Genomic DNA, 25,768 nt, shown 5'->3' with positions numbered 1-25,768 from the left:
CTAACACGTCCAGGTCAGGGGGAGAGTACTCCCAGCATATATCAGGGAACTTGAAGCGCCCCCATGAGAACAAAGGCTGACAACAGTGCAACTTCTGCCAGCTGCTTATAGAATGCATCATCTGCCTCTTCATTCTGGTTAGGCATTTTAATTGGGAAATGCATAGCACCTTTGTTTAAAATAGGTTGTAAGACTTTATATAGGTCTTATAACAGACCCCCACACCAGGATGTTTGCCTTGTCGCCCTGCCCCTGATCCCTACTCCTAGAGACTCAACCTTATCATTCCTGACCCAAGCTCAACATCAAATCACTCTCTAACATAGAGAGCCGCACCACCACCCGTTCTGAAGAGCTTGTAGCCATCCATTGCAGCACTCCAGTCAGGGGAGCAATCCCACCATGTTGCTGTAATGGCAACTAACTCACTGTTTGCCTGCCACACAACAGCATCCATTTCCTCCGGTCTGTAGTCCATGTTGTGTGCATTGGTTTAGATGCACTTCTGCTGAGCCCCGTGCCTCACCCCCAGTCCTGTAACTGTTCCCTTAGGCTCATCTCTAGTAGGCCTGGTTTTATTCCCTTCCACCTTCATACCTACTTTAAAGCCCTCTCAATGAGCCCTGCCAGCTGCTGGGCAAGGATCTGTTTTCCCTTTAGAGACTTGCAAGACCCATCTGCAGCCATCAGGCCAGGTGCCAGGTAATAATGACAATAATGAGCAAATCATTTTTTTTTTTTAAATGTGTTTTTTCTTAGCAAGCGAATGAAAGAGTCCAAACAGGAAATATGAATAATGTAAGTAATCTAATCTGTTTATGCATGATCTATTATTGAATCTCATTTTTTAAAGTCCTACTTTAAAAGACATAAAATAAAAGGCACATGTTAAAGAAAATATGCAAAATGAGATAGTTCAACCATTTATTTCTTGTTGTTACTCTCACTAACTGATTATTCTTTCCTTTTTTCAGTATTTGATTTCATTTACGTTTTTATGACTTCGTTTTCTCGACTGGAGTGTTGCCAACGCTAAGAACATCTCCCTGCTTCAGACACAGAACAGCTGCTATAGAAGAAAATGTTTAATGAACTGTCTGCATTGTTTCCTTCTTTTTTGCTACAGTGGACATGACTTTAAAGGAAAGCTGTTGCCATACCAGCAACCACAAAAAAATGGCTATTCCCTTTCATAGAATGGTTTGGGTTGGCACAGACCTTAACGATCTTCTAGTTCCAATCATGTGCTGCAGGCAGATGTGCCTCTTACTAGACCAGGTTGCCCAAAGAAATCCTTATCCAATCAGGGATCGAGCATCCATTGCTTCTCTGGGCAGCCTGTGCCAGTGACTCATCAAGTTCTGAGTAAAAAAACTTCTGAATATGTAAAAGTCATCACCCCTTTTCCTACCACTGCATTCCCTGACAAAAAGTCCCTCTCTAGCTTTTCCTGCATGTCCCTTTAAGGTACTGAAAGGCCTACAGATCTCCCCAGTGCCTTCTCCAGTCTGAACAACACCGAATCTCAAATTCTCTCTTCATGGGAGAGGTTCTTCAGCTCTCTGATCATTCCTGTTGCCTTCTCTGGACTCTCTCTACCATGTCCTTCATATTTCAGGGGCCCCCACAGCAGAACACGTTTCCTCTGCCCTTCTCCCATGGACTACAGCCTTTTACTGTTTTAGAATAAAATATCCTGAGAGTCCCATTTTAGAAATTCAAAGTTTTTTTTTCTTCCCTTAAGGACTAAGTTGTACTTTCAAAAGACTACTTTTGCAGTGCTGATTTAGCCTGTATGACACAGACTATGATGGGGTTACATCAGAGGGCAATGCCAGACAGCTGGGTTTAGTCTAGGTATCATTACCTGTACTGGTCATCAAAGAGTTTTGCAGGTGTGTCTGTTGTGCTGTAAAGGCAATGTGCATATCTGATTGTACACAAATATGTCTGACCTGTAAGGTATTATTTTTATAATAGCTTTACATGGGAGATTTTTTCTAGATCAGTTAAGAAGCAAGAAGATTTTAGGTATTTCTTGAGGTCTTTTAGGTTCTCTCAGACTTCTTACAACGATAACAGAAAATGGAGCAGTTGTCTCTTGACTGACAAGCTGGATAGATGGGAAAAGGTTTAAGCTTAAAACCCACTACCTCCCACTCCACCTGAACAAGTGAAACAAGAATATAAGTTAGATACAGCATTGCCATACTGAATTCTCAAAGCCATTCTAGTAGCGAATTAAAAGCTTAAACTCAGAGGTATCTGAGATACCTGGATTTGTTCCAGGGTTGGCACATAAGAATAGGACCTACAACAGATCTGGAACCTCCTGCAACAGCAGCTTGTGACCAGGTAACATAAACAAAGCTGCCTAGAAGGGATATCCAGGTGTTTAAGCAACCAAATCACTCCTTAATCAAGGATCTTTAATTTTCTGTTGGGAGGAATTTTATGAATTCCTTCTTAATGAATTTCCCTTCTATGTTACATTTCAAAAACAGTACTTAGTAAGTTTTGCTCTACCTGAGGAAAGTCTTTTTACTCAATCTGTTTTTTGATTCTTTATTGCTGCTATATAGTTCTATCCAGAAAAGCATAAGAAAATAAAATCCATAGTTTAAACACTTGTTAGATTCATTAATGAATGTGTCCAAAGCATGCAGGTAATATTCCTATGGAACAACTGTTTTGGCCTCAAAGCTGCAAGATCTAAGCTGTCTCTCATTCAGGCGGTTCACCAAAGCTTGTACTAATGACATGCTGTTCAACCTAATGAGCATTTTGTACAACAGCAGACCAGAGAAACAAATGTCCTGGTTCTGCTTTACAAGGCAAACTTCATAATTTTTACAGCACTCTTAAAAACTGGACAGATTTCATTCTCCAGACTTCCTCAGAAGAGCACTATTATGCTTGCTCAGACAGTTTTTACAGTTAAGGCATTAAAAAGTCAGCACTTTTATTTGGTAGTTTCACACCAGCTGTTCCTAACAAGACTTCTGACCTCTAATTACTTACCTCATGGTAATTTAACAAATGAGTAATTGTTACCATTTCTTTCTAGTTTTCTGCTGAAGGGTTACTCAGGTAGGGAATGCTAACAAAGATGTTTGTAAAAAGGCTTCTCAACAAGAAAAACATAAATTGAATGACAGGCAGTTAAGCTTTTCCCTTTTCAGGCCCAGATCATGAAAAGTAAAAACAGTGCATACGCTGTCTCCTACTGCTTTTCTCTGAAAATTTAATTAATACAGGTTTAGAATTATTCTTAACAAAGGAAAAAAAAAAAGAGAGAGAAAATGTTAATGCTGCTATACGAGGAATTTTCAGTCAAGCACTGCACGTCGAGAAAAAAGTAAAAGGAAAGGGAAGGAATATACTGAGGTAGGGAAAGCGAAAATACAAAGAAACAAATAAAACACAAAAAAAATCCACCCTGTTTTACAGCAGGCAGTGGAAGTTCAGAGATTGAGCACTAGGGGCCACTGTAAGACAAACAACGCCAGCAAAATCACTCGCTCACATTGAAAATGCCCTTATCTATTAATGCAACTGCGTTTTCAATTTCAGTGATTTCTGACCGACAACAAAATTAAACGGTAAATGGGAAGGAAATGACTCTCCCAAACTCTCCAGGCAATTTTTGGTATTGTTTTTCCTACTCTTCTTTTGCTTGTCTTTCCCTTTATAGCTCTGCAGGAAAGTAATAGCTGTTTATAGAAAGCCCAGGCTCTTGTTTAAGTTAGAACAAAAAGTAATAGAGGTGCATCACATGCCTCAGTGAAGTACTGCCATTTAAAATACAATGAAAAGCTATTGAAACTTTAATAAACTAATGAATCCTGTGAAATATCTCTTAGACAAACTTATTTATATCAGATCATGTTTAAAAATCTTTTAATCATTTCCTTAGAAAACTGAAAGAGAAAGCAAGAAGGAGAAAAAGAAAAAATGGGAGACAAAAAGAGAGAAAGAAACGTCTGAAATACTAGAGAATGTTTTCTGCAATCTCCAATTTTTCCTACTGTTCCATTAGGTTTTTTGTAACACTGTGTTATCTTTGAAATCATCCTGTTCCTATAAAAAGAAATGCTTGAATATCTTCCACTAAAGAACGAAAGGGAAGTTATTAGTAAGCCACATCCTGATATTCTGACCTGTAGAGTGTGTTGCTTGGAAGCCTTTCCTTTGAACTGATGCATCAGAAATGAAGCGGAGAAACATTTTGTTTCCAGTAGCAATGAGAGGCTCTGGTATCTTACTGCCACACAAACGTCCCAGAATTGGCGACTTTTCACTTTCACCATCAAACACTTCCAAGTGGTCATAGGCACATTCTTGATGTTGTTCTATCTCAAATTCATTGAAAGTCTGGGGAAAAAGAAGCAAAATGAGTCAATGCAGTACTGTATTTACAAGGTACATATGTAGTGCTGGCATACTGTTTCAGAACACAAAGTAGAAACAACAGATTATAGCAATACTGCTCCTACAACTCCGTAGGTCAGAATCACATCTTTCCAGCCAATGAATATCTGTTTTAAATCTAGACAACTGTGGCCTTTCTTTAGAGTAACTACTCTTTATAGGATTATTCCAAATTTCACAGAACATTTGAAACAGAGCAAAAAGCAGGAAGTCTTCTGGTGCCTCAGATAACTGAGGCCTTGGAGCATCTGTGAACCATAATACTTTTCTTTTTTTTCTTAACCTTGCTTCACAACTGAAGTCTTTGAGAATGACCTTTCCACATGCCTGCTTATATGTGATAATTTTAATTCCTCATCTATTATTAATGATGGAATTTCTATTATTACTACACTAACAATACTTCAAGCTGCATCCTTCGTGCTAACATCACATTTTTGCTAGTGCAACTACGAGAAATGGGAAAGTTATTTTGATTAAATTTATTATATATAAAGAATTAAATATTTCAGCAGACTACTTTACTTTCTTCAGCTCCCCCATGATTCAGATTACTGCAACAGTCTGAACACAATTTCAAATTGTGTTCATTTCAAATCTATGATGTTTCTTCTACACTTTGAAACATTTGTTTTAATTTCTGTGTTCCTAGGGAAGCTCGTCAGGAGAAATTCAGTTCTATTAAAAAATGCAAATTGTGGGCCATTTGAAACAGAGCCTGAGCAACAATCTCATGAAAATTTCTGCAATTTAGACTTCTTCGAGCATCTAAACAAAGGCATTTCCCAAATGTGTATGTTGCACCCTACAGAAACTGTTAAAGCACAGAAAAGTAACAGTTGCTTTTCAAACAAGGAAGAGTGTCTTCCAAGACCAAACAAGTGGCAATAAATTTACGTTAAGAGAACATCTAAAAGACTTCAGATATGGCTTTTTGACCAGGGCCAAGTATGAACCTGATTAAAACGCTGGTACTTTCGCCTCTCTTACTGAGAATGTAATATACATACACAGCTTTGTGAATTGTTTTTTTTACAAATAAACTACTGTTCAAGGCAGAATTGAAAATATGAAAACACAAAGTAAAAGTGCTCTTGCGAGTACTCACACGGCTGAGTAATCACATAGCTACAAAACAAACAGACAAAAAATACCAAACAATGAAGAAGTTACATAAAAATACAAAACAAAACAAAAAATCTCCTGCCAGTTACTGAACAAATATCATAATTAAGCATTGTACTTGGCACACCAAAGGAAATCCAACCTACAGAGTTCCTTGTGGAATCCAGCCAATACAAAATGTGATAATTTATATTCAACAGCTGATATAAAAGAAATATCAACTGATAACATATGAAGCCCTTTTCCCAAAGAGCCAGAATAATAAAATAGTACATAAGTTGCTTTGAAAGCAGTGCCTCCTGTTTATTTCCATAGAAACTGCAAGAGATACAAAGAACACAATAGCACCACTTGATAGATCAAGTTCTCAGCTACAAATCAGGATTTTTCAACATAGCTGCCACCATTAGCTGTGGATCTTCCCCAGAGATGAACAAGATCCTGCATGCCACTCTTGTAAAAACCTGCATGGCCATCCACAACATGGCTTGTGTTCACATCGCTGTCACCACTGCAGAAACACAGCACTCACTGCCTCACTGTGCTCTCTCATCCACTGTTTGGTCTCCACAAACATTCAGTAAGAGCAGATGAATGTCAATAGATGCCATTTTTTCCTTGTGGAAAATTCAGTTCCTTTGCTTCACACACCCTCCCACGTCAGACATCATTCGTCAGACTGCTCTTCTGCTGCCTCTGTCACACAGTAACATGTAATGGAATATTGGCAGGAAAGTTCAACCTCTACTGCCGTAACACTGACATCTGCCTCTGATGTCATGAGCCACCATTTTAAAACAGGAGGCATTAGTTTTGGAGCAGCCTTCATATTTTCAGTCTGTGAAAAGTGGAAAGTTGAACAAAACGGTAGACATTGGTTCACAGCACAGGAAACTCAGTGTTTTCTATTAAGGGAACAAAACTGTAGAAGCAGTGAAAACAGCTGTACAGCAGTTCCTCCTGCTGCTCCTACTTCTATGATGCCAAGTATGTACAATTGTTTATACCCAATAAAATTAAAAAAAAACCAGCAAAACAAAACAAGTGAGACTAACTGTAAAGGAGTTATTTACAAAATTGAGAGAAGCCAATTTTCAGTCAGTGAAAGCAACAGTGGGAGCAACAGACGTGATCCAGTTTCCAATTTTTTTTAGTTTATCTACTTCTAATCAGCACAAATGCATCACTTGCTAGAAAAAAACTTCTCACCATGAACTTTAAGAAATGTCTATTATTTTCCTTCTTTTTTTTTCTTTCCAATTAACACTGCAATTCCTAAACCACCAGGAAGACAATATATCTTATGCTGAATCCCGCAAGGGAAAACAGAAAACATTTGTACATCTGTGCAGTCTAGTTCTTAAATCTAGAAATTATAAGTGGAATCAAAGAAAATGTATTTAAAAGGAAACACAAGTCGAATATTTCTAAGCATTCTGAGATAATCTGCTTCTTTTTTCAGAGGTTAGTTCCTAACTATGGACTATGAAGAGGCTTGTAAGAGAAGAACTAACACGAACTTCTTCTCTACCATTTAGTGTCAGCAGTGTTCACAAATTACTTAATAAATTTGGAAATATAATTAAATCACACCTGGCCTTTCCTGGGACAAATACTTTTGAATATCTATTCCTCCACCACTACAGTCCCCACTTCGGTTGTCTTATTAGTGGGAATGGTACTCAGAAGTGTTACGTACAGTTTCCGAACAGCCAGCCTTTCTATCTATCCGTAGCACTTACTGGGTTGATATGTTGGTGGCACTTACAGACAGCTGCCTGAATGGGACACTTCAGTCTGTCTCTTATAAACATCCGGCTGATTAACCTAAGAAAATTTCTCTCTGATACAGCTATTTTCAAAGCCATCTTTATCTGCACGTTTCATTTAAAAATTCAGAAGTGCATTTCTTTTTTTTTTTTTTTGTCTTCTTAATTACACCAAATGCTTAACTCTACCCTTCTCAGGAAGAGACTTCAGTGATTATCAGAGTGAGAACAATCAGAAGTGATTAGTTTCTGCACAGACAGACCCCTCAGAAAATGAAACAGCCTCACAATTCACATGGTTTGTCAGCATAATGAAATCAATTCTCTACTTGTTTAATTTGTTTAAGTAAACCGTGAGGAATAAACTTGAATACAGTATGGAAGCCCCAAAAAAATTTTTTTTATCTATAGTGGAATTATTGCTTTAATATTATTAATATGACATTTTGCTGCACTAGACAGATTTTAAAGATCATACACGTGCAGAATTCAGTAGGCTGACACTACTGGCCATAGAAAAGTGGATTTCAGGTTCTAAATCATGGGGTTATTTTTTTAAATTTTATTTCACAAAATTTAGTAAAAAAATCAGTAAAATTCTGTTGCTTTCTTTTTTTTTTCTTTTCTTTCTTTTTTTTTTTTTTTTTCAAAATTCACTGGCAAAAGATCATTTTAAATACCTTTCTTTTAGAAAAGTATGGAAAAAAGATTTTTACAGCAACATGCCCCTGCAAACGTCTGACTGGCTTCTGCTTATGCAGACGGGATGAAGTACTGTTCATAGTTGACAGTAAGGAAGGACATCTGAAACAAAAACCTGTTTTTCACCCTTAGGACGAACAGATCATGCACTGCTTGTTCCACACCTCCTACTCCGCAGGAACATACTAAAATTTTTAATTCTGGAGATCTGGAATCAACAAATGACCACACATCAGCACCAGTAACAAGGGGTTATGGCTGTGGTTAAGGTCAGGAGTTATGAGGTGGCAATATCCCATTCAGCCCCATAACAATTTAGGCTACTGCTTCTACTTTCTTACAGCAGAGATACATCTCTTCTTTGGTTTCCTCGCTCCAAAATTTCTGATACATCAATTTCTCTCTCCTTCCATCTAACACATTCACATTGCTAAGACCTTCAGGACAAAGCCTGTGCATGTCAGCACTGCCCAGGGAGGTGCTGGAGTCACTGACTATGGAGGTGTTCGAGGAACGTTTGGATGTTGTGTTGAGGATGTTTGGACGTTGTGTGGTTTAGTGAGAACAATTGGTGATGGGTGGATGGTTCGATTGGGTGATCTTGTGGGTCTTTTCCAACCTTGGTGATTCTATGAGTCTTTCTCCTGAGTATTACTGTAGCATGTCTGTTTATTGCTTTAATACCTGTGAGGAGGACTCTGCATACTCATGCTAATATCATTTCTTTAGAACTAAAAAGCCCTATTTTGGATAAGTGAAAGATGTGGAACAATGGGACGAATTCCTTCACTGCTGAACCAAGGAATCATTTGCTACAAATACTGTAGAGAGCTACAGGGCTCACCCCTAAGTACCCTGGGCTGAAAAAGCCCTGGGGCTGAGCTCAGAGCAGATAAGCCCTATGGGCAGATCCATGGCACTGGCTTTGTGCAGATGCTACTCACCAATTTGACCCTCTGCCCAGGGGTGGCACTGATTTCCCAGGTGCACTCCTTTCTGCTGGGATACTTGTCGGGCCAGTTGGGACTTGTAATGATGCCATTGGGACTGTGGATCTTCTGTTCACACTCAGCTGTGCCAATATGAGAGCATCAATTAGTCTGGGAGTTCTCTATTCAGAGGTAGCCAGAAAAGTACACTGTTTGTCAGGTGACCCACTGAACTGAAAGATCATTAGGAACATAGCTAAACACCCTCCCAAGTGTGAAGGATCACATTCCTCCTCTGACAAACATTTATGGCAACTAACCTAGCATGTTTTGATTTGTGAAACATACACTATTGTTTACAATGGATTACTTGTTTAATGTAAATATATAAATACATACAAACTGTGCATTAAAATACAGTCAAATATTCTAATCTTTCCCCCGTTCCGCTTGCAAGTAAGTATGAAAATCCACATAGGATATCTTGCCAATACAACATGAAATGATATTTCTTGAACAACGTAGTTTTCTTCTCACAAATTTTCATACTGCAAGCACAGAGGAATCAGCTAAACAACCTAAAACGTAGTTTCTGGGGAAAAGTATATAACTGCTAAGCCTAAATTCTTACTATGTACCAAGAACAGTTGTGTCATTCCTATCAAAACTGAATCCAGAAGTGCCTCTCTCAATAAATAAAATACCTACCACGTGAAGAAGGCAAGCAAAAAACACCTGCTTGGTTTTTTTGTTGTTTTCTTAAACAACCTCAGGTTTCTTTATAAATATAAGAGAATTATTTAACAAGAATCTTTTAGAAGAGGCTAGCATAATTCCAAAATCAGGGGTAAGACAAGTGATTCACAAAGGAGCTAGAAAACAATCTTGAAAAATTACAGAGGCTCGTAGGATATTACGCACTTAGGATCATTTGCAGATCATCTAAATGGTACTTAAGTCACCAAGCCTACTGTTTGCTTGGAGGTAGTCACAACTTTAGACAGAAAATAGGAAGAAAGAGGTGTAGAGACTTGACTGGAGTTTAGATTGTCTGAATATGTGCCCCCAAAATAAAACCTGAACAGTGTCTCACAAAAGCAGATACAATGCCAGTCTAAACGTGAGGATGCTCACAGCCAGTGATGGAAGCAAATGACAACTTTACCACGCTCCTCTTCAAAAACTCCATCTGTTTTGTACTGCTTTAGATTAATATCCTGTTGCAGCTCTAAATGCTCTACACTTCACGGTACTACTACAAGTAGCATTTCCTGCTGAAGTTGAGTGGTCAATAATTCCTAATTTTCTAAACTTCTGGAACCTCAAACTGAAACATGCACAAGTGCTAGGGATGGAGGAAGTGCGGGAACAGGGGAAAGGGATTGTTTCACCCAAATATCTAAGACTGCAAGACACCATCTATTTTTTTTTCCCCTGGAAGGATTGCTGCAAAGATGTTGCTGAAAGAACTGTATAATCTACTGTCCAAATACCATAGAACTTACCCTCCTTGCAGTCATGCTTGTTTTCATGTAGCACAAATCCATTCCGGCACTGGCAAACGTAGCTTCCTACCGTGTTGATGCACTCGTGCTGGCAACCACCATTGTCCTTCGAACACTCATCCTTGTCTAAGAAATACACAAGAATGGGTGAGCAGACAGAAAAAGAGCTTCTCCTCAAAAACAAAAGGGTTTAGCATAGACTTTGAGATCACAAGAGGATAAACTAAGGCACAGTCATTCTTCTCAGTTTTGTGCTAACTTACTTCTACCTGCTTATTGCTCAGCCTACACCATGGCTCAGATATTCTGCCTCATCTTTCTTAGAAGTGAGGGACAGATCACTGGGAAGGGGAACACTAATAATCAAACAAGCTGCATCAAAGGAGACAGTTACCAGCATTTACTCCTTCAACTGGTCTAGCTGGCAAAGATTTCATAAATATTTAATCTAGAGCTTTATTTTGATAAACAACAGGAGTGCAATTTATGACCAACACAAAATATTCCAGCTCTATGCAAATTCCACAATTTAACAGTGGCGTGTTGAAAGGCAGACAGAGGCCAAAGAAGGCTTCCAGCTCTGCACATTTAAGATATAAGAAAAGAATGACTTAACATAAACTTTCTGAATAAGTTGCTTTTTCTTTCCAGCAGAGTGGCAGTGTGCTTTACTTTAAATGAACCTGGGCATTACAGAATATCTTGAAAAGGAAAACATTTCATTGAAAAGCATACAAAAGAAACTGGCATTAATTATTTCAAGGAGGTCTACAATATAGCATGCAGTTCTGTTTATTAACATATAATCCCTAAAAAGAGCTTTTAGTGTGTTAGAAGTAAAGCAGAGAGTAGGGGAGGAAATATGACCTGCATTATACAGCTAAAAATTCATGGAAAAAAGCCAAACTAGATTAACAGGCTGTCATTCTAGCAAGAGGCCTCAGCTGCCACCCTTCTATGTCATTCAGCTGCTGTCATTTCAGTTGAGGCCAGTCCATTTGAGACAGGGAGACTGCTCTGGACGTGTTCATACATACATATATATATATATACACACTCACACACGCATGTATATAGACATGGTTATATACATTTATATACATATGTATACACACTAGTATAAAACCTGACCAATAAAAATATAAACAATATTATTATGTGAGTGTGTGTATATACGCGAATGTTTACATACAGCTGCATCTTACAGACTCTGCCATTTCAACATACAAAATAGAAGAGGCAAATGTGCAAAGGAATAATGGTCATTTCAGATGTCCATTTATTGCAAGGCTGGAATGCATAGTATGTGTTCCCTTCAGCCTCATGTGCCTTGGAAAGCAACAATAAGTGTTATCTCTGAACAAGTTAACATGTGATGCTTCAGACTTCATTAGGCACAGTAAGAATTTCTACAGATTACAAACATTATAGATAATTTAAGTCTCTTTTGTCATCTTATGCACTTTCCTCAGTTTTACTGTTGCTTGTATTGAGTAAGACAACAAAGTAAATCTGCATTATAATTACACAGACATCAGCTTTATCTGCCAAAATATATGCAACACTTGACTAATCAACTTGAAAGCATTTCGGCAAAAAATCAATTTCTACTTCTAATACAGAATGATGATGCAGAGAAATCCTTTCAGTCTAACCTAAGCATCTACTGCATTTTTTTGCCCTGTAAATCTGAAATCTGTTTACACTGAAAGATTCTGAAAGCTTTCTGTAGATGTGAAACAGCAAAAAAAGTATGTTGGTTCCAGAGTCACACATCCAAAGCCTGGTATCGGTGATCATGTTGATGATGAAAGAAGCATAAAAGCCTTTACAGTATACTGCTTATGCACCTTGCAATTCAAGTCTCAAATGGAGACAATAAATGTCTTCATTTCAAACAAAAGTTTTTATCTTTCATCCTTGCAAAAGCAAGCGCTATTGTAAATTAATTCCACGTTGTGAGTGAAGAATAGTAACAAGCAAATGAGAAATAAAATGTATTATGAAGAAAACTCTTCAATATTTCCCCACCTAAGTATTAGTTTGCAGTTTTCTACCAAAATAACACAATAAATGGAAGGCAAGCTCAAAATGCATTGAACTTTGATTTTCCAGTACATAGTAAGCATGGAAATTCTCAGTGAAAGCCCTCTCCATTTTCACCTTCCATCAAACTGTGAAAATAGAGAAAAGTATTTTAACATTAAAGAGTACTTTGTAAAACAATGTATTAGAGACAAGTGCGTAAGAAAACAGTCCCAAATTGGACTTCTGAGATGAAACTGATATAAAACCGTGGACAGAAGGTAGAAAAGAGAAGCTTTCGTACATATCTGAACTACAATAATTATTTGTAGACGGTTAATCAAGGATGCAACTGTTGAACAAGCTTTCCTCACGCTTCATAATTCGGAACAGATTTTCTGTCAGATTGATTGCCCAGTTTTAAAAATTCATGAGAAAAAAAAAACCAACAAAAAAACAACAATTAGTCTGTATTAGTTATAGGAACAAATGTTTTGCCATGTAAAAACAAAGCCATTTGTTATGCTGACAGATGGAAATGAGTTTCCCCGGTTCTGAATGGATACTTTCTTTCTTCTCTCATTTCAGTACTCAGAATAGGGAAAGATCCATTCCCAACAAAACGTTAGGCTGAAATCATTCAGAGGACAAATGGTCGTACCTCTGAGACCATCAGAGGCCACCAGTCTGTGAATAATACGTACTCGGCCTGAAGGGACCTGTACCAAGTCCTTGCAAGATTCGAAAACAAAAATTTTCTCTTTGCAGGTAGTTTTCTTGTCTGTGGAAAAAAAGGTACCAGGATGGCACCAGAGATGAGTTTGTGCTCCAGAACAAATCTACTCAAGGCTAGAAAACATCCTAGCTTTCTCTTTTTAACTGATCAGTGAATCATCAACCAAGAAAAAATGTCCCAAAAATCATTTCAGTATTACATCAATTACCACAGCTTGAATGGTCATGTGAAAAATTATGTGCATTTAAAACTCTAAAATTAGTGATAAATGGAAGCAGTTTAATGACATTATGACAAGGTATTAAATGTACCACTAAATAAAGACTGATTTAAAGAAATTATCAGGATAGATCATAAGAAAAAACACAGAAAAGAAGATATTTTTAACATTCTATTATATATTTCCTTTCACTCCTCTATTAGAGGAGAATAGGTTACTGTCCTCCACCAAGAGCAGAAGAGGAGAGAGAGCAAAAGAAAGGACAGAAGAGAGGAAGGTAGAAGCGAAACAAACACACACACACACACACACACCCCAAAAAACCATCCCAAAACAGTGCACACACCTTGTTTCTGGAAGCTTTTAGTTTAGAAGCCAATTCCAAAACATTTTTGCAAAAGTATTGAAAAATGAATGTGACAACTCCCTAGTTTCTCCTCCACACCCAGGAAACTGGATTATAATCATAGAACATTCTCTCTGTTGGTTAGGTGGATGCTGCAATGGCTACCAACTAAGCTTTTTTTCAGATCTGTCTGACCAAATGGGAATTCTACAGAATGTTTAAAAAAAAAAAAAAAAAAATTCTCACTTTCCCATAGCACCTGGCTGGCTGTTAACACCATTTTGCAGCCAAATAAGCAATTATATGTCTTCTTATATCAACAAAAATAGCTTCCTAGTGCAGGTCATTTTTGTGCACTGTGTCACTGTTTGCTTTCACAGTTTATCGCATTGGTTTTCAATCACCCAAAAACTGCTTTCTGTCATCTGAGCTGGAGCTCAGCCATATTTCTTCAACTATAGCTGTGGTTGCAGAATTCATCACTGAAAGAGTTGCAAAAAACTTTCTTGGTTGTGCTTGAGGAACACATCACTGTTCTAAATCTTCATTGTTTGATTTACCTACCTCCCTTTTGCTGAGCATTCTGGAGTGAACAGACTGCAAGAAGCAGTGTTTTACTCATTACTGATTTTTTTTCATGAGGTATGGTTTTACAACTAAATGTTTACAAATACTTATTGTCTTCTAGTAAGCATCCTGAACACTAATAACTAACATTAAGTATTTATCTGTAGATTACATTCTAAATGTACTGCTTTCTGACGACAAGCTTAAAAAGAGGCAGAAAAGAACCACAAGGTCAGCTGAACAGTGATCAGCTATTAATTCCCAAAAGTCTGAATACACAAGATGAAGTCTCAAGTCCATGCTTAATTAATGGATGATTAGCATATTATATTTATATTAAGGAATTCAGTGGTAAAAAAACGATATCATTTTCTGACAGCCGGAAGAATTGCGTCCAGTGAATTACTGCGAGATTAAAGCCTTTTGTTTGAGCTTTAAGTTCAAAATTTGACTTGTCTTAAGTATTACAAAGTTTCTGTTTTGATCAAGAAATCAAAGGTAACATGTAAGAATAAAAGAAGTGATAAACAGAAAAGCTGAGGAAGAATAAAAAGAAAATACAGAGCTGTTGAACTTGTGAAACGAAAGCAGAGATTGCAGCAGAAATGCACTGTGAAGCATTCAGCACATTTGTATATTTACAACTCAAAGACTATTTACATGAGACTACATTTCTTTGAAGAGGATTAGATATACTCTATACTCAGCTATTTCTATTCATTAAAAAAAAACAAAAACAAACACATTAGTTTAGACTTAGCCCTGGCTAATGGATTTATTCTGCTGATCACTGGAAACGTTTAAAACTTATCATTTTTAATTTAGTAAGAAAAATCTGTTTTCAACCAGGGACAAAAAAAAACAGTATTTCGTTCAAAACTGAAACAGATCTGAAGGATTACAGCATGATGCTTTGAATTGCATGAACTACAGCCCAATCATTCCCAAACATACAGCAGTTACCTGAGTTCTTTCTACAACACATTCATAACGTTAATTATATAAACAATAAAAAAAAAGCTTAAAAAGCAACAAGAAGTAAAAAACATCAAAAAACATTGAAGACAGAAATTTAAGTGAATTTGCATGTGTCATGTTCATGAATTTGCATGTGTCATGTTCAGCACAGCCACAAACCATAATTCCTTAACTACAATGCTTACAAATTTCAGAGCTGTAATTGCCAAGCTTATCTGCCATAGCTTTATAGATTCTGAACTATGTAATAAAAGCCATTTTTAGAACTGGAACACCAATATTTAACTGCAAAAATATTTACTGCAAAAAGTCATACTAAGTCACAATGCTTGCTGGCACTCCTAGGTCTCCATGAACTGAATAGTTGTATAAAATCTTCTATGAGGAAGCTCTGCTGTGTGCATGTATATACAAACTACAAGTACTGAGCAAACCCCGATAGTCTCTTATAAATGCAAAGTACCATTTTAAAGCTACATAAAAGGTAATACTACATGCAAAGACAGATCTGAATGAATGTGACGACAGAAATGCGAGGACTAGGAGAAAATGATATTCTCAAAAGCTCATTTCTTCATATGAGAGAAATCCCATTTTTCCTTTCTGCATTATTGCTTTTCAAATAAATAAATAAACAATCTAAGTCATAAGGGGAAAACACTGGAAGTTTTGTTGTCTTTCGAGACATTTACTTTCCTCACTTTCCACTCCTTGTACTTCCCTATGCCTCATATGGCATGCTGATTCACATTACCTTACTTTGTCATAGTCCTTATTAGAGCTAACCAGTGCAATACCACTTACATGACAGCTTTGCTAAAGCATTTTAGTGAACAAACCCTAATAATGGTGACTGGTAACACATTTTGTTACATGCTGAAAATAATCAGAATTTTTCAGATTCAAATTTTCAAAAGCTACAAGAAAAAAAAAGAAAAAAAGGTGGCAAAATGCAAATCCCAGATGCTTCTGAATTGCTTCCAGAGTTTTCAGAGAGGGAACTGTTTTGTTATTTTGTTTTACATGACATAACATACGCATGCATACGTGTGAATATGAAAAGCATGATGCAAAATGACACTAACACAAACTGTTTTTCTGCCACAGCCAGATTATCATAATCTAGTCTCAGCAGGCAATTGCAAAGACCTCTGCTGTGCAAATCTGTCCACAGATCTCAAGCTTCACTTATATCTAAATAACTTCATGCAACAGTATGTGTCCTTCTACAATATAAACTGACAGCTCTGATCTGCTGCAGAGAAATTACAGCCCAATAAAGACAAATTTTTTGGAAAATATTAAGATCTGTTTTTCTGCAGTATATTAAGAAGTGCAAAGTTTGGCAAGAAAGAACCCATAATGCTAAGCAAATGTTCTATCACGAAGTAGTAATTTTATAACTAATGTAATATATTACGAGATATGAGTGGAAAAAAAGGCAAGAGTACACAGCATGTAATTCATATCATGTCGGGAGTGGGATTTGGAAAAAACTCAGCAACAGAACTTGGGAGAAAAGAAACCCAACAGAAATTTAGGAACACTCATTAGATTGCCTTTCTTCTTATCTTACAAAGCTTTTTTTAGACTCCTTTGTAATGTAAATGTGTGAATGTGCATCCTACATATTTTCTACCATATGCAGATGTTAGAATTCAGAACCGTATTTTAAGAAAGAAAAGCAGATTATACTTTTGCAAATAAAACAGAATTAAAACTGCAGTGAAAAACTGTGAGGGAAGGACAGCCCACTTTCACACCAGAACGCAATACTCGTTCCACCCAGGCAGTGTGTGCTCAAAGGCTCTCACAGGTACACAAGAGTGATTTTCTGTACCTGAAAAGAAGTGTGCCTTGAAGCCTTTTTTTGACACTGTATTGTCAGACCTGAACTCGATTCGCATGTTGTTGTACTGTGAGGTGATAACTTCAGGCACTTCCGTACCGCAGAATTTACCGTGTAGTTTAGAATCAGAAGAAAGGCCACTGCGGATCTCCACGTAATCGTATTTGCACACCTGGGAAAAGAGAGATCTTTATTTTTTTTTAGCTAACCAAAGCAAAAGCATGAAATCGGCTACAAATGCAAGGACTTCAAATACTATGTGCCACTCAGTAATGCATTAAAATATTGTTCCACATTTTCCTGAACCTGAAAACATTTGCAAATGCTTACAGTTGTTCACTTTACATGAGCATATTTAAAGTCAGTAAGACTAAGGTCTTATACTCAAAACTCCATTATTTTTCACAATCTCTGTTAGGTATTGCAATTTTAAAATGCTTAAAATATCAATTATATCTAAAAAGTAAAAATATCGGACTTTGACTAAGATCTAGAAATGTTCACCCTATACATTTACAACTGTCTTCATGCGATAAGCCAGATACCCAAAATCTACAAACATTCAGCAGTTTACTCCTCAGAAATAAAAAAAAAAACTTGTTTAGAATCATCCAAGAGAGGTTTTTATTACACAATTTTGCCATAAGCAGACTGATTTAGCTGTAGGTGTTCCTGTTTGTTGCAGAGGAGTTGGACTATATGGCCCTTAATGGTCTCCTCCAACTCAACCGATTCTATGAATCCGTGATACTCATTTACTCATGAATATATAAATCTGCACTATTAATTCTACAAATCTTTAAGTGTAGCATAGCTATAATTCAGAGGGCTAATACATGCGGCTTTCCCTGAACAGTTAAAAATAAGATACAATAATGTAATAAAAAGCCTTATGCAAGGGCTAACTACTCATGATAATACAGTCAATGCATAATTCCTCGGTCAACAGAAGGCCTTCCACCCAAAAACTTCTAAGCTTCTTAGGCTCAACAATCAATTGTTTCATCAAAAATGCCCCAGCTGCCTGCAATTAATAGCTTAAGAGAAAACAGTGGCCAGGAGGATTCATAACAAGCTGTCCGTTAAATATGGGTTGTATTTGACAAATCACAATTTACAGTCATAAAAGAAATGTTGAAATCATATTCATACAACGCAGAGAACAAAGGTATAAAACTTGAGTTTCTATTATATATTGATTTATATTAATTGTAGGATAAATAATAATAATGCCTACCACTTTCAGATATAATTAACAACTATAATTTCTACAGTATACTAGTGATGAACTCTGATGCTCTTATAGGTTTAGATTAAAAATGCAATGTAATTTGAGATTGTTTTTTTGGGCCTTTTTACAGCCCTATATAAAATATAAATAGAATTAAAAGATAATCGCAAAATTAAAAGTGAAAAATATAAGTGCAAAAGATTAGAATTTTAATACTGGTACTTCATGGAGCTCCTAAAACAACAACAAAATTAAAGCATTTGCTAAATGTATACAGGCAGACATTAAGTCTACACTCTGAAAATGTCTGAATGTCCCATTTATTATGCATGTTTCTTCTGATTTTCACAGATGAACGTACTGCTAGTTAACAATACAAAGCTGAAGTCGATTAAGTACTACCGGAGAGGATCAAAACAAAGCTATAAACATTGAAAAAACAGCTATTTATGTATTTTTCATATCTGCAGAGTTTGCACGCCCTGCGTAACCTTAGAAAGCAGATAAAACCTCTTGTACCTTGCTTGCAAATGTGGCTAAAGTATCAAGAAATTGCAGAAGAAAATGTACAAGCATAGCAAGGGAATTTGATGGTGTAACAGAGCCAAACCTAGGAAGCAGAATCGAAACACTGATGCAAAATCCATACTTCTAGATACCCAATACATCCTGCAACATGCTCACTGTTTTGCCTGAAGCTAGAAGGAGCAGCATTTCCCACACAGTGATCTCTGCTCTGTCCCTCTCCCCTGGGATGAGAAAGGATTTAGGGACTCCCTGGGCTTCCCTGCTTGATGGGTGCCACCTCCAGCAAGCACTGCATGCTGCTGTCTGCACTGACAAGATGCTTGGAAAGAGTCCAGCCCAGTGGTGGAAGCTGGCATGTGACTTGCTCCTAACTCTCTGCTCCTTGGGCCGAAGCACCGCAGTTGTGCTGTTATTTTTTTCCAAGTACATCTACTAAGTAGACCCGATCCAGATTCACTTGGAGAAAAATGGCATTCTTCAAACAGCCTTGTTACTCCATTGTGCCTTATTTTGAGTACTGTTCCTTGTAAAACATTCACCCTTGAGAGGCTTATAAGTGATTTAAATGTTCCCTGGCTCTGTCACTAACCAAACCTTATGTGTAATCTTTGTAGTCATAATCTTTAAAGATGATTTGGTTTCTCCAGATTTTCTTGTCTTGAATTCTTTCCAATAAGTCTCAGACATTTGTTCTGTTTTACTTTGTTGATAAAAAAAAAAAAAAAAAGTCAGCTGAGACTCAGCAGAGAACATTTCTTCTAAATTTCTTATAATACATATACATTCAGTTGATACGTAAAAGAAAGATATTCTCTCCGTGTTTGTTTTGAAAGAGCCCAGAAACAGTCCCAGAACAAAACCAAGAATATCTATGGTTATTGTCAGTGCATGAACAGTTAAGTGAGGGTTTTATAAGGCAATACCTATTTCTGAAAGCTCATTAAACTGTTTAGCGTGTAAGAGATTGTGCAGCTTTTTGTTCACAGTTACTCACTTCATTGCCTTCTAACTCAAAAAACTCAAACTTCATTGAAATTCGGTACTGCGTTGGGGCAACCACCTGCCACACACAGTTTTTGTTTGGAGGATATTCTTTGGGCCACCCTGGTGTGGTTATAGTCCCATTTAGCTTTGTCAGAAGTCCTCCACAAGCAGCTGTAAAATGAAAAGGGAGAGCATCATTTCTGGAATGAAACTGCCTTTTACTGTAAACAGAAGCACACTGAGCAGATTCAAGTCCTCTCATAACTTACACTGCTGTAATGCCCAGACAGACTAATCAGAATCTTGTTTTATCATGCTTGGTGCAAACAAAGAGAAAGAGACAGCCCCTATCTTGAACAGCTTGCAGGTTTGTGGACAGAGATAAGTTTCAAGACTACACATGGCTTTATCATATTCATTCTTTTCCCTTCCCTCCAGAGACTCTGGTTATTCTCTCACAGCCTTTCCCATGCAAGTCCTCTGACCTCACTTCTCTCCACAGGACCTTGATCACCCTTTTCTTACAGACAAACTACTCAAGATGCAGTTCACATTACCCTGGCTTCTTCTATTGATTATTGATCCAGAATTTGCCCAACCTCCTTCAGTTGATATATGTGCCTCCTGATAAGCTACAAGGTATGATCAGTTCCTTAGGACAGTAATCATGTACTGTTCAAATATAATTAAATTTGCTGAGGTACAGATGTTGAAATAACACAGAAAATATCCATTTGGAATGTAATTATAAACTAGTCATCCCTATACAACAGAACAATGCTGTAGAGCATGTGTGAATGCAGTTCAGAAGGCAAAAGACAGGAATATTAATCTTTTCCATTTGAGCAAAAAATGTTGAAAAAAATGTAATGGCATTCACAGGAGTTCTCAACAATATTCTGTTCCATTCATGCTATCATGGCACCACGACAGCATTGAAAAACATCCACAAAAATTTCTGAGGAGCTGCTGGGTGGAAGTTCGTTCTTCTTTCAACTGCTGCATGCTGATGCTCAGCATTTCTTGAACATATTGAAAACCAACACCTGTCATCTAGCTGATGACACACACACTCCATCGACACTAATGTGCCTGGGAGAACTCTTCAGTTTCTGTGTTAGAACACACATGGGCAACCCAGGCTTCCTGCTGGCGTCTCGCTTCCCATGCAGAAGACTTATCATCATACCTTTAAACGTAATCTAACCAAGGTTGGGGTAGCTGGGACCATAGGTCACGACTCAAAACAGACCTGGTACAGATTTCAAAACTGCAGTTAGATAACATATCTGCTCCCAAAATCATCTAGTCTACGCAAAGAGTACATCAGACTATTGGCTTTCAGTTTCTGTTTTTCAGTATCACTATATTGTTCCTTGAGGCAGTGGAGGGAAATATGAAAGTACTGAAAAACTCTTAAAGCTCTCCAATATGCTGCCAGCAGGGGAGATTTGGATTAAACAGCATGAAGCAATTTTCTGGGCATGTCAACACTGCAGTGAAGCACTGGGCAGAGTTTGAATTGGAGGCTTCTACTCTGGCATCATATGTCAATTAAAACAGCTGAGGCACCCCACAAATTGCTAAACCGTACTCTAGGATGTAATGCTGACTGTGACAACAGTGACTTCAATTCAGTAGTCCCAATGAGCATCTACAGATTGTAAGGAATAAATCATGTGGAACAAATGCATTTACACTTCTAGGGATAGCTTGGGGGTTTTGCTCCATGCTACACTGCACTATTTAGCATGATTCCTCCTTTTTCCTGAGCTGCTTTCCTGTTTGTGTGCTGAGGAATTACTGCTTCTTCTCTTTATAGGAGGAAGAAGAAAGAGTTTTCTGAAGGATGGGTAACCTTCCCTAATGTTTGGACTCAGATCATTAGACAGACTAAGCCAAATTCCTTCCATAAATTTGGACTGATGATCAAAGGGCCCACCTCTGTCTTCATGCCTCTGCTAGATTAACCTTATTTTCTGCACACTGACTAATATGCAGCCATTTCAGTACACCAGACCTGAAATAACTTATTTTTCCCATATGCTCACTATTAAATTTAAGGAGGGGAAAAAAAAAAACAACAAACCATCAGCTTAATAACACCTTCAGACCAATATGGCTATAGTCAAGTTCTATCTCTGCTTCACACACAAAAAACCATCAACACCCACAGAATCAAAAGCAGAATAATAAATGCAAAGAATCCGTGCAAAACTACCCCAAATTGTGACAAATCATGAGTGAAAGCCAGGGAATTGGAAAATAAATAGAGAGCAGTGAATCGTATCTGAAGGAAACCATAACACAGAGCACTTCAATTTTCAAAATCTATTCACCCCTGAAACACAAATAGATGAACTCAGAGAAGAATAACTCATGCTATCCCTGAATGTATTCATGTTTATGAGTGGAAATCCAAACAATAATTGCTACGTACTGATCAACAGCTTTTGCTTCTTTCCTTTCCATATGAAAAACGTACATGAAGCAAAAGGTTATCTCAGTTCAACCCTTTGTTTATACAAACTTCAATTTATCAGGTTTTTATTTCTCCAACTGATTACCTGATCAAGCTTCACTCATCTCTGAAATGTAGAATTTTTTTTTTTCCAGTAATAAAAACCCAAAAAATCTGACTAGTATTAGGGAAGATTTCTCTGAGTTTCAGGATCCTGACAGAAAAGTCAATGATCAGACTGGCACTGGTAAGGATTTCTCTGAGTTTTGCACTGGAGGATCCTGCTAGAATAAAGGATCTACTGCAATCAGAGCCTGTCAGAGGGATCATTCAAGTTCCTGACAGCAGCACATGGCTCTGCTGATAATTCGCTCTTTGCACACAATGGGAGGCTTTGATTTAATGAGGATGAGTAATACAACGTGAAGTTGGGAAAAGCATGAAGTTATTTGCAATGTTTCTAATCGACTACCAGAAAACCTGAAACATTTAGTGACAGCAACCCAATGAAAGATGACCTCTATGGAGGGACATAGCCCCACTGCTTTCAAGGCAGCCCTGGTTTTCCAGGCTTGCTCCGCAGACCTTACATTGCTAGGAGAGAGCATCCGAAAGGTGAATGATCAAAGCCTGGAGCTTTAATACCTGAGACCATAGCAACAGATTGTACCTTCACAGCTCTTTTTGTCAGGACCGAGTTCATAGCCAGGATCACAGGCGCACTGGTAACTGCCCAGAGTGTTAACACAGCGCTGCTCACAGCCACCATTGTCAGGTTTGGCACATTCATCTTCCTCTGCCAAGACAGGGAAGAATGAAAAAATGTGTTAAATAATTAACTTTCTCAGCTGTAAGTGATGGATCAGTATTAACCCCGAAAGCTGTAATATATGCCGTTATAAGGTGTGCTACAAAACACACCGTGGATGCTGACTAGAGCACTTTCAAACACTAAGGAGACCTGTAATGGAGAAAATAAGAATGTGCATTTTTGTGTAATTGTTTTGCTTTGCTTTTTTACAATATCTACTGACAGCTGCAGATCCAGTTTATAAGCACTTTGTTGGCAACACACAATCATTTAGGCAGCATTAATCTAAAGGTTGTATAAAGTATTGAAAGAAAGACTGAAAATCCAGAGCAGGGTCACTTGAAGGGCACTTTATCTCCCACAAAATCAATTTGTGTATTATCCTGAATTCATACTCAAAAACAGATTAACAGAATCCTCAAATCCCAGGTTTTCATTCTACTGATATTAAAGTGAACAAGATACATCAAGGCGGGGGAGGGAAGGGAACAGTGTATTGCCTGTACTAGCTGTGAAGTATACCCATGAGGTTCATTTTTAGAATATTCCTCAGATGTTCAAATATTATTTCCTTACGAACTTGAGACAAGTGATTCCTGAAGAGTAAAAGAGTTCCCACCCTTGTGTCTACAGCCTTCCAAGTTTTAATTCTCTAGAGTGAAAACTAACAGAGTAAGAAAATCCCCAGCTTGTGGCTTTGCAAGGGAGCAAGAAGGCTTTCCTTGTGATGTGACTTGTATTTTAGGAGCTAGCATGGCCTATTAGCGCTGTTGCCTTTCACTGTGCCTTAGGTAGAACAGAGCTGGAACTCCACAAGCTAGAGACAGACACTGAGGCCACCGGTCACTCCATGGTCTCTCAGTTCTTTTTTTCCACCTTGCTGATGGACAATAATAAGCTGATAATGCAGCCTAATGCAGCAGAATAGCTGGAAGAAACATGTAGATTCAAAGAAAACTATTTTAGCAGAAAAGACCCAGTCATCTCTATTATGATTATATTACTTAATTTTATATTTGATAACACAATTAGCCCAAGGAATGTATTTTGCAAGAACAGATGTGTTTCAAGGTGCTTCGAAATATTTTACAATTATTATTATTTTTTTAATAAAAATAGCCTGTCCAGGTTAATAAAACATATTACAGAACAGTTTTAAGTAGAAAATTGGGCAGCCCGATCTGGTGGTTAGCACCCAGGAGGGGGGTTGAAACTAGATGAGCGCTGTGGTCCTTTTCAACCCAGGCCAACCCAGGCCATCCTATGATATGATATGATAAAAACAGGTTCAAAAATATTTTTTTGAATCCCATTATAATCCCATTCTTTTTTTTTTTTTTTGGTACAAGGATAAAACACAGACTCACAGAATCATTACGATTGGAAAGACCTCTAAGATCATCCAGCCCAACTCCAACCCATTCCCACCATTTCTACTCGTCATGTTCCTCAGCGCCACAGCTCCATGATTCTTCTACACACCCAGGGACAGTCTAATATCTCCTTGTGCAGCCTGTGCTAATGCCTCACCACTCTCCTAAGAAGAAATTTTTCCTAATATCCAACCCGATCCTCCCATGGAGCAACTTGAGGCCATTATCTCTCGTTCCATCGCTGTTATCTGTGAGAAAAGGCTGACCCCACCTCTCCACAATCTCCTTACAGAAAGCAATAAGATCTTCCCTGAGCCTCCTCTTCTCCAGACTGAACAATCCCAGTTACCTCAGTTGCTCCCCATAAGATTTTTGCTCCAGACATTTCACCAGCTTTGCTGCCCTTCTTTGAACAGGCAAACAATGAGAAGTTCACAGGTCTGAAAACAAGCTTCAACATTTACCTTTAAAAAAGTTAGCTGCAAATCCTGCTTTGTTAACCGTTCCATCGGAAACAAACTTCATCCACAGAGTATTAGAGGTAGATCTAATGTCTTCTGGCTTGTCATAGCCACAGAAGTGACCAATCAAAGGGCTGTTTTCATTCATTCCATCTCGAATTTCCAAGTAGTCATATGCACAGTTGTCATGTCTTTCAATCTGTAAAAAAAAAAAAAAAAAAATTTTGAAGGGATTTTTTTCAATTTGACCATAAATATAAAATATCAGTCATATCGTGAATAGAAAATGTTATAAAATATTTTGCGATTCAAACACTAGGAGGGTGATGAAGCAGAACCACTAGACTGTTTAAAATACCTTTTTTTTCTTTTTTCTTTTTTTTTAACAATAAGAAAAACTTGAGATTGTTACATAGGATACAACAATCTAAACAGGACAAAGTAATTAGGAGAGACAAGCCCATCTCTAAGCTTCCCAATGTTCTGCCAAATTCCTGTTGCTCTGAGTACAAGTAAATTATTTTCTCATGTACATGCAAGTACACAATGTTAATGATTCAATAACTGAGCAGGTCAGAAATATCAGTTGGTTTTGAAATGTTATAAAGCTCATTTTTATTAATATGAAAAGACTTTTATACATTGCCAACCTGCCAGACTTTAGATGGAGATGAGCATTTTATTTTCTTTCTTTATTGTAAACACAGTGCAAAAAGTTGCATTTGCCATTACAGATG

General features: G+C 37.5%; 1 protein-coding gene across 2 annotated transcripts in view; it reads right to left on the bottom strand.

The window, feature by feature from the left end:
* Window positions 1–25,768, bottom strand: part of TLL1 (tolloid like 1) — a 132,752-nt gene that overhangs the window by 5,396 nt on the left and 101,588 nt on the right. For both annotated transcript variants that reach the window (XM_042871945.1, XM_042871946.1), the window contains exons 13-19: window positions 25,035–25,230; window positions 23,057–23,182; window positions 19,936–20,096; window positions 17,174–17,354; window positions 10,462–10,587; window positions 8,972–9,099; window positions 4,161–4,374 (exon numbers count right to left, since the gene is read on the bottom strand). In XM_042871945.1, coding sequence (XP_042727879.1) covers window positions 4,161–4,374; window positions 8,972–9,099; window positions 10,462–10,587; window positions 17,174–17,354; window positions 19,936–20,096; window positions 23,057–23,182; window positions 25,035–25,230 — 1,132 coding nt within the window. The remainder of the gene's footprint in view (window positions 1–4,160; window positions 4,375–8,971; window positions 9,100–10,461; window positions 10,588–17,173; window positions 17,355–19,935; window positions 20,097–23,056; window positions 23,183–25,034; window positions 25,231–25,768) is intronic.

The sequence above is a fragment of the Lagopus leucura genome, unplaced genomic scaffold (genome assembly GCF_019238085.1).
Source record: "Lagopus leucura isolate 7727_CA_CO unplaced genomic scaffold, USGS_WTPT01 Super-Scaffold_100004, whole genome shotgun sequence".
In the NCBI taxonomy this organism is placed as follows: Eukaryota; Metazoa; Chordata; class Aves; order Galliformes; family Phasianidae; genus Lagopus; species Lagopus leucura.
The sequence above is the reverse complement of the archived record's forward strand: the minus strand, read 5'-3'. Positions and strand labels throughout refer to the sequence as shown.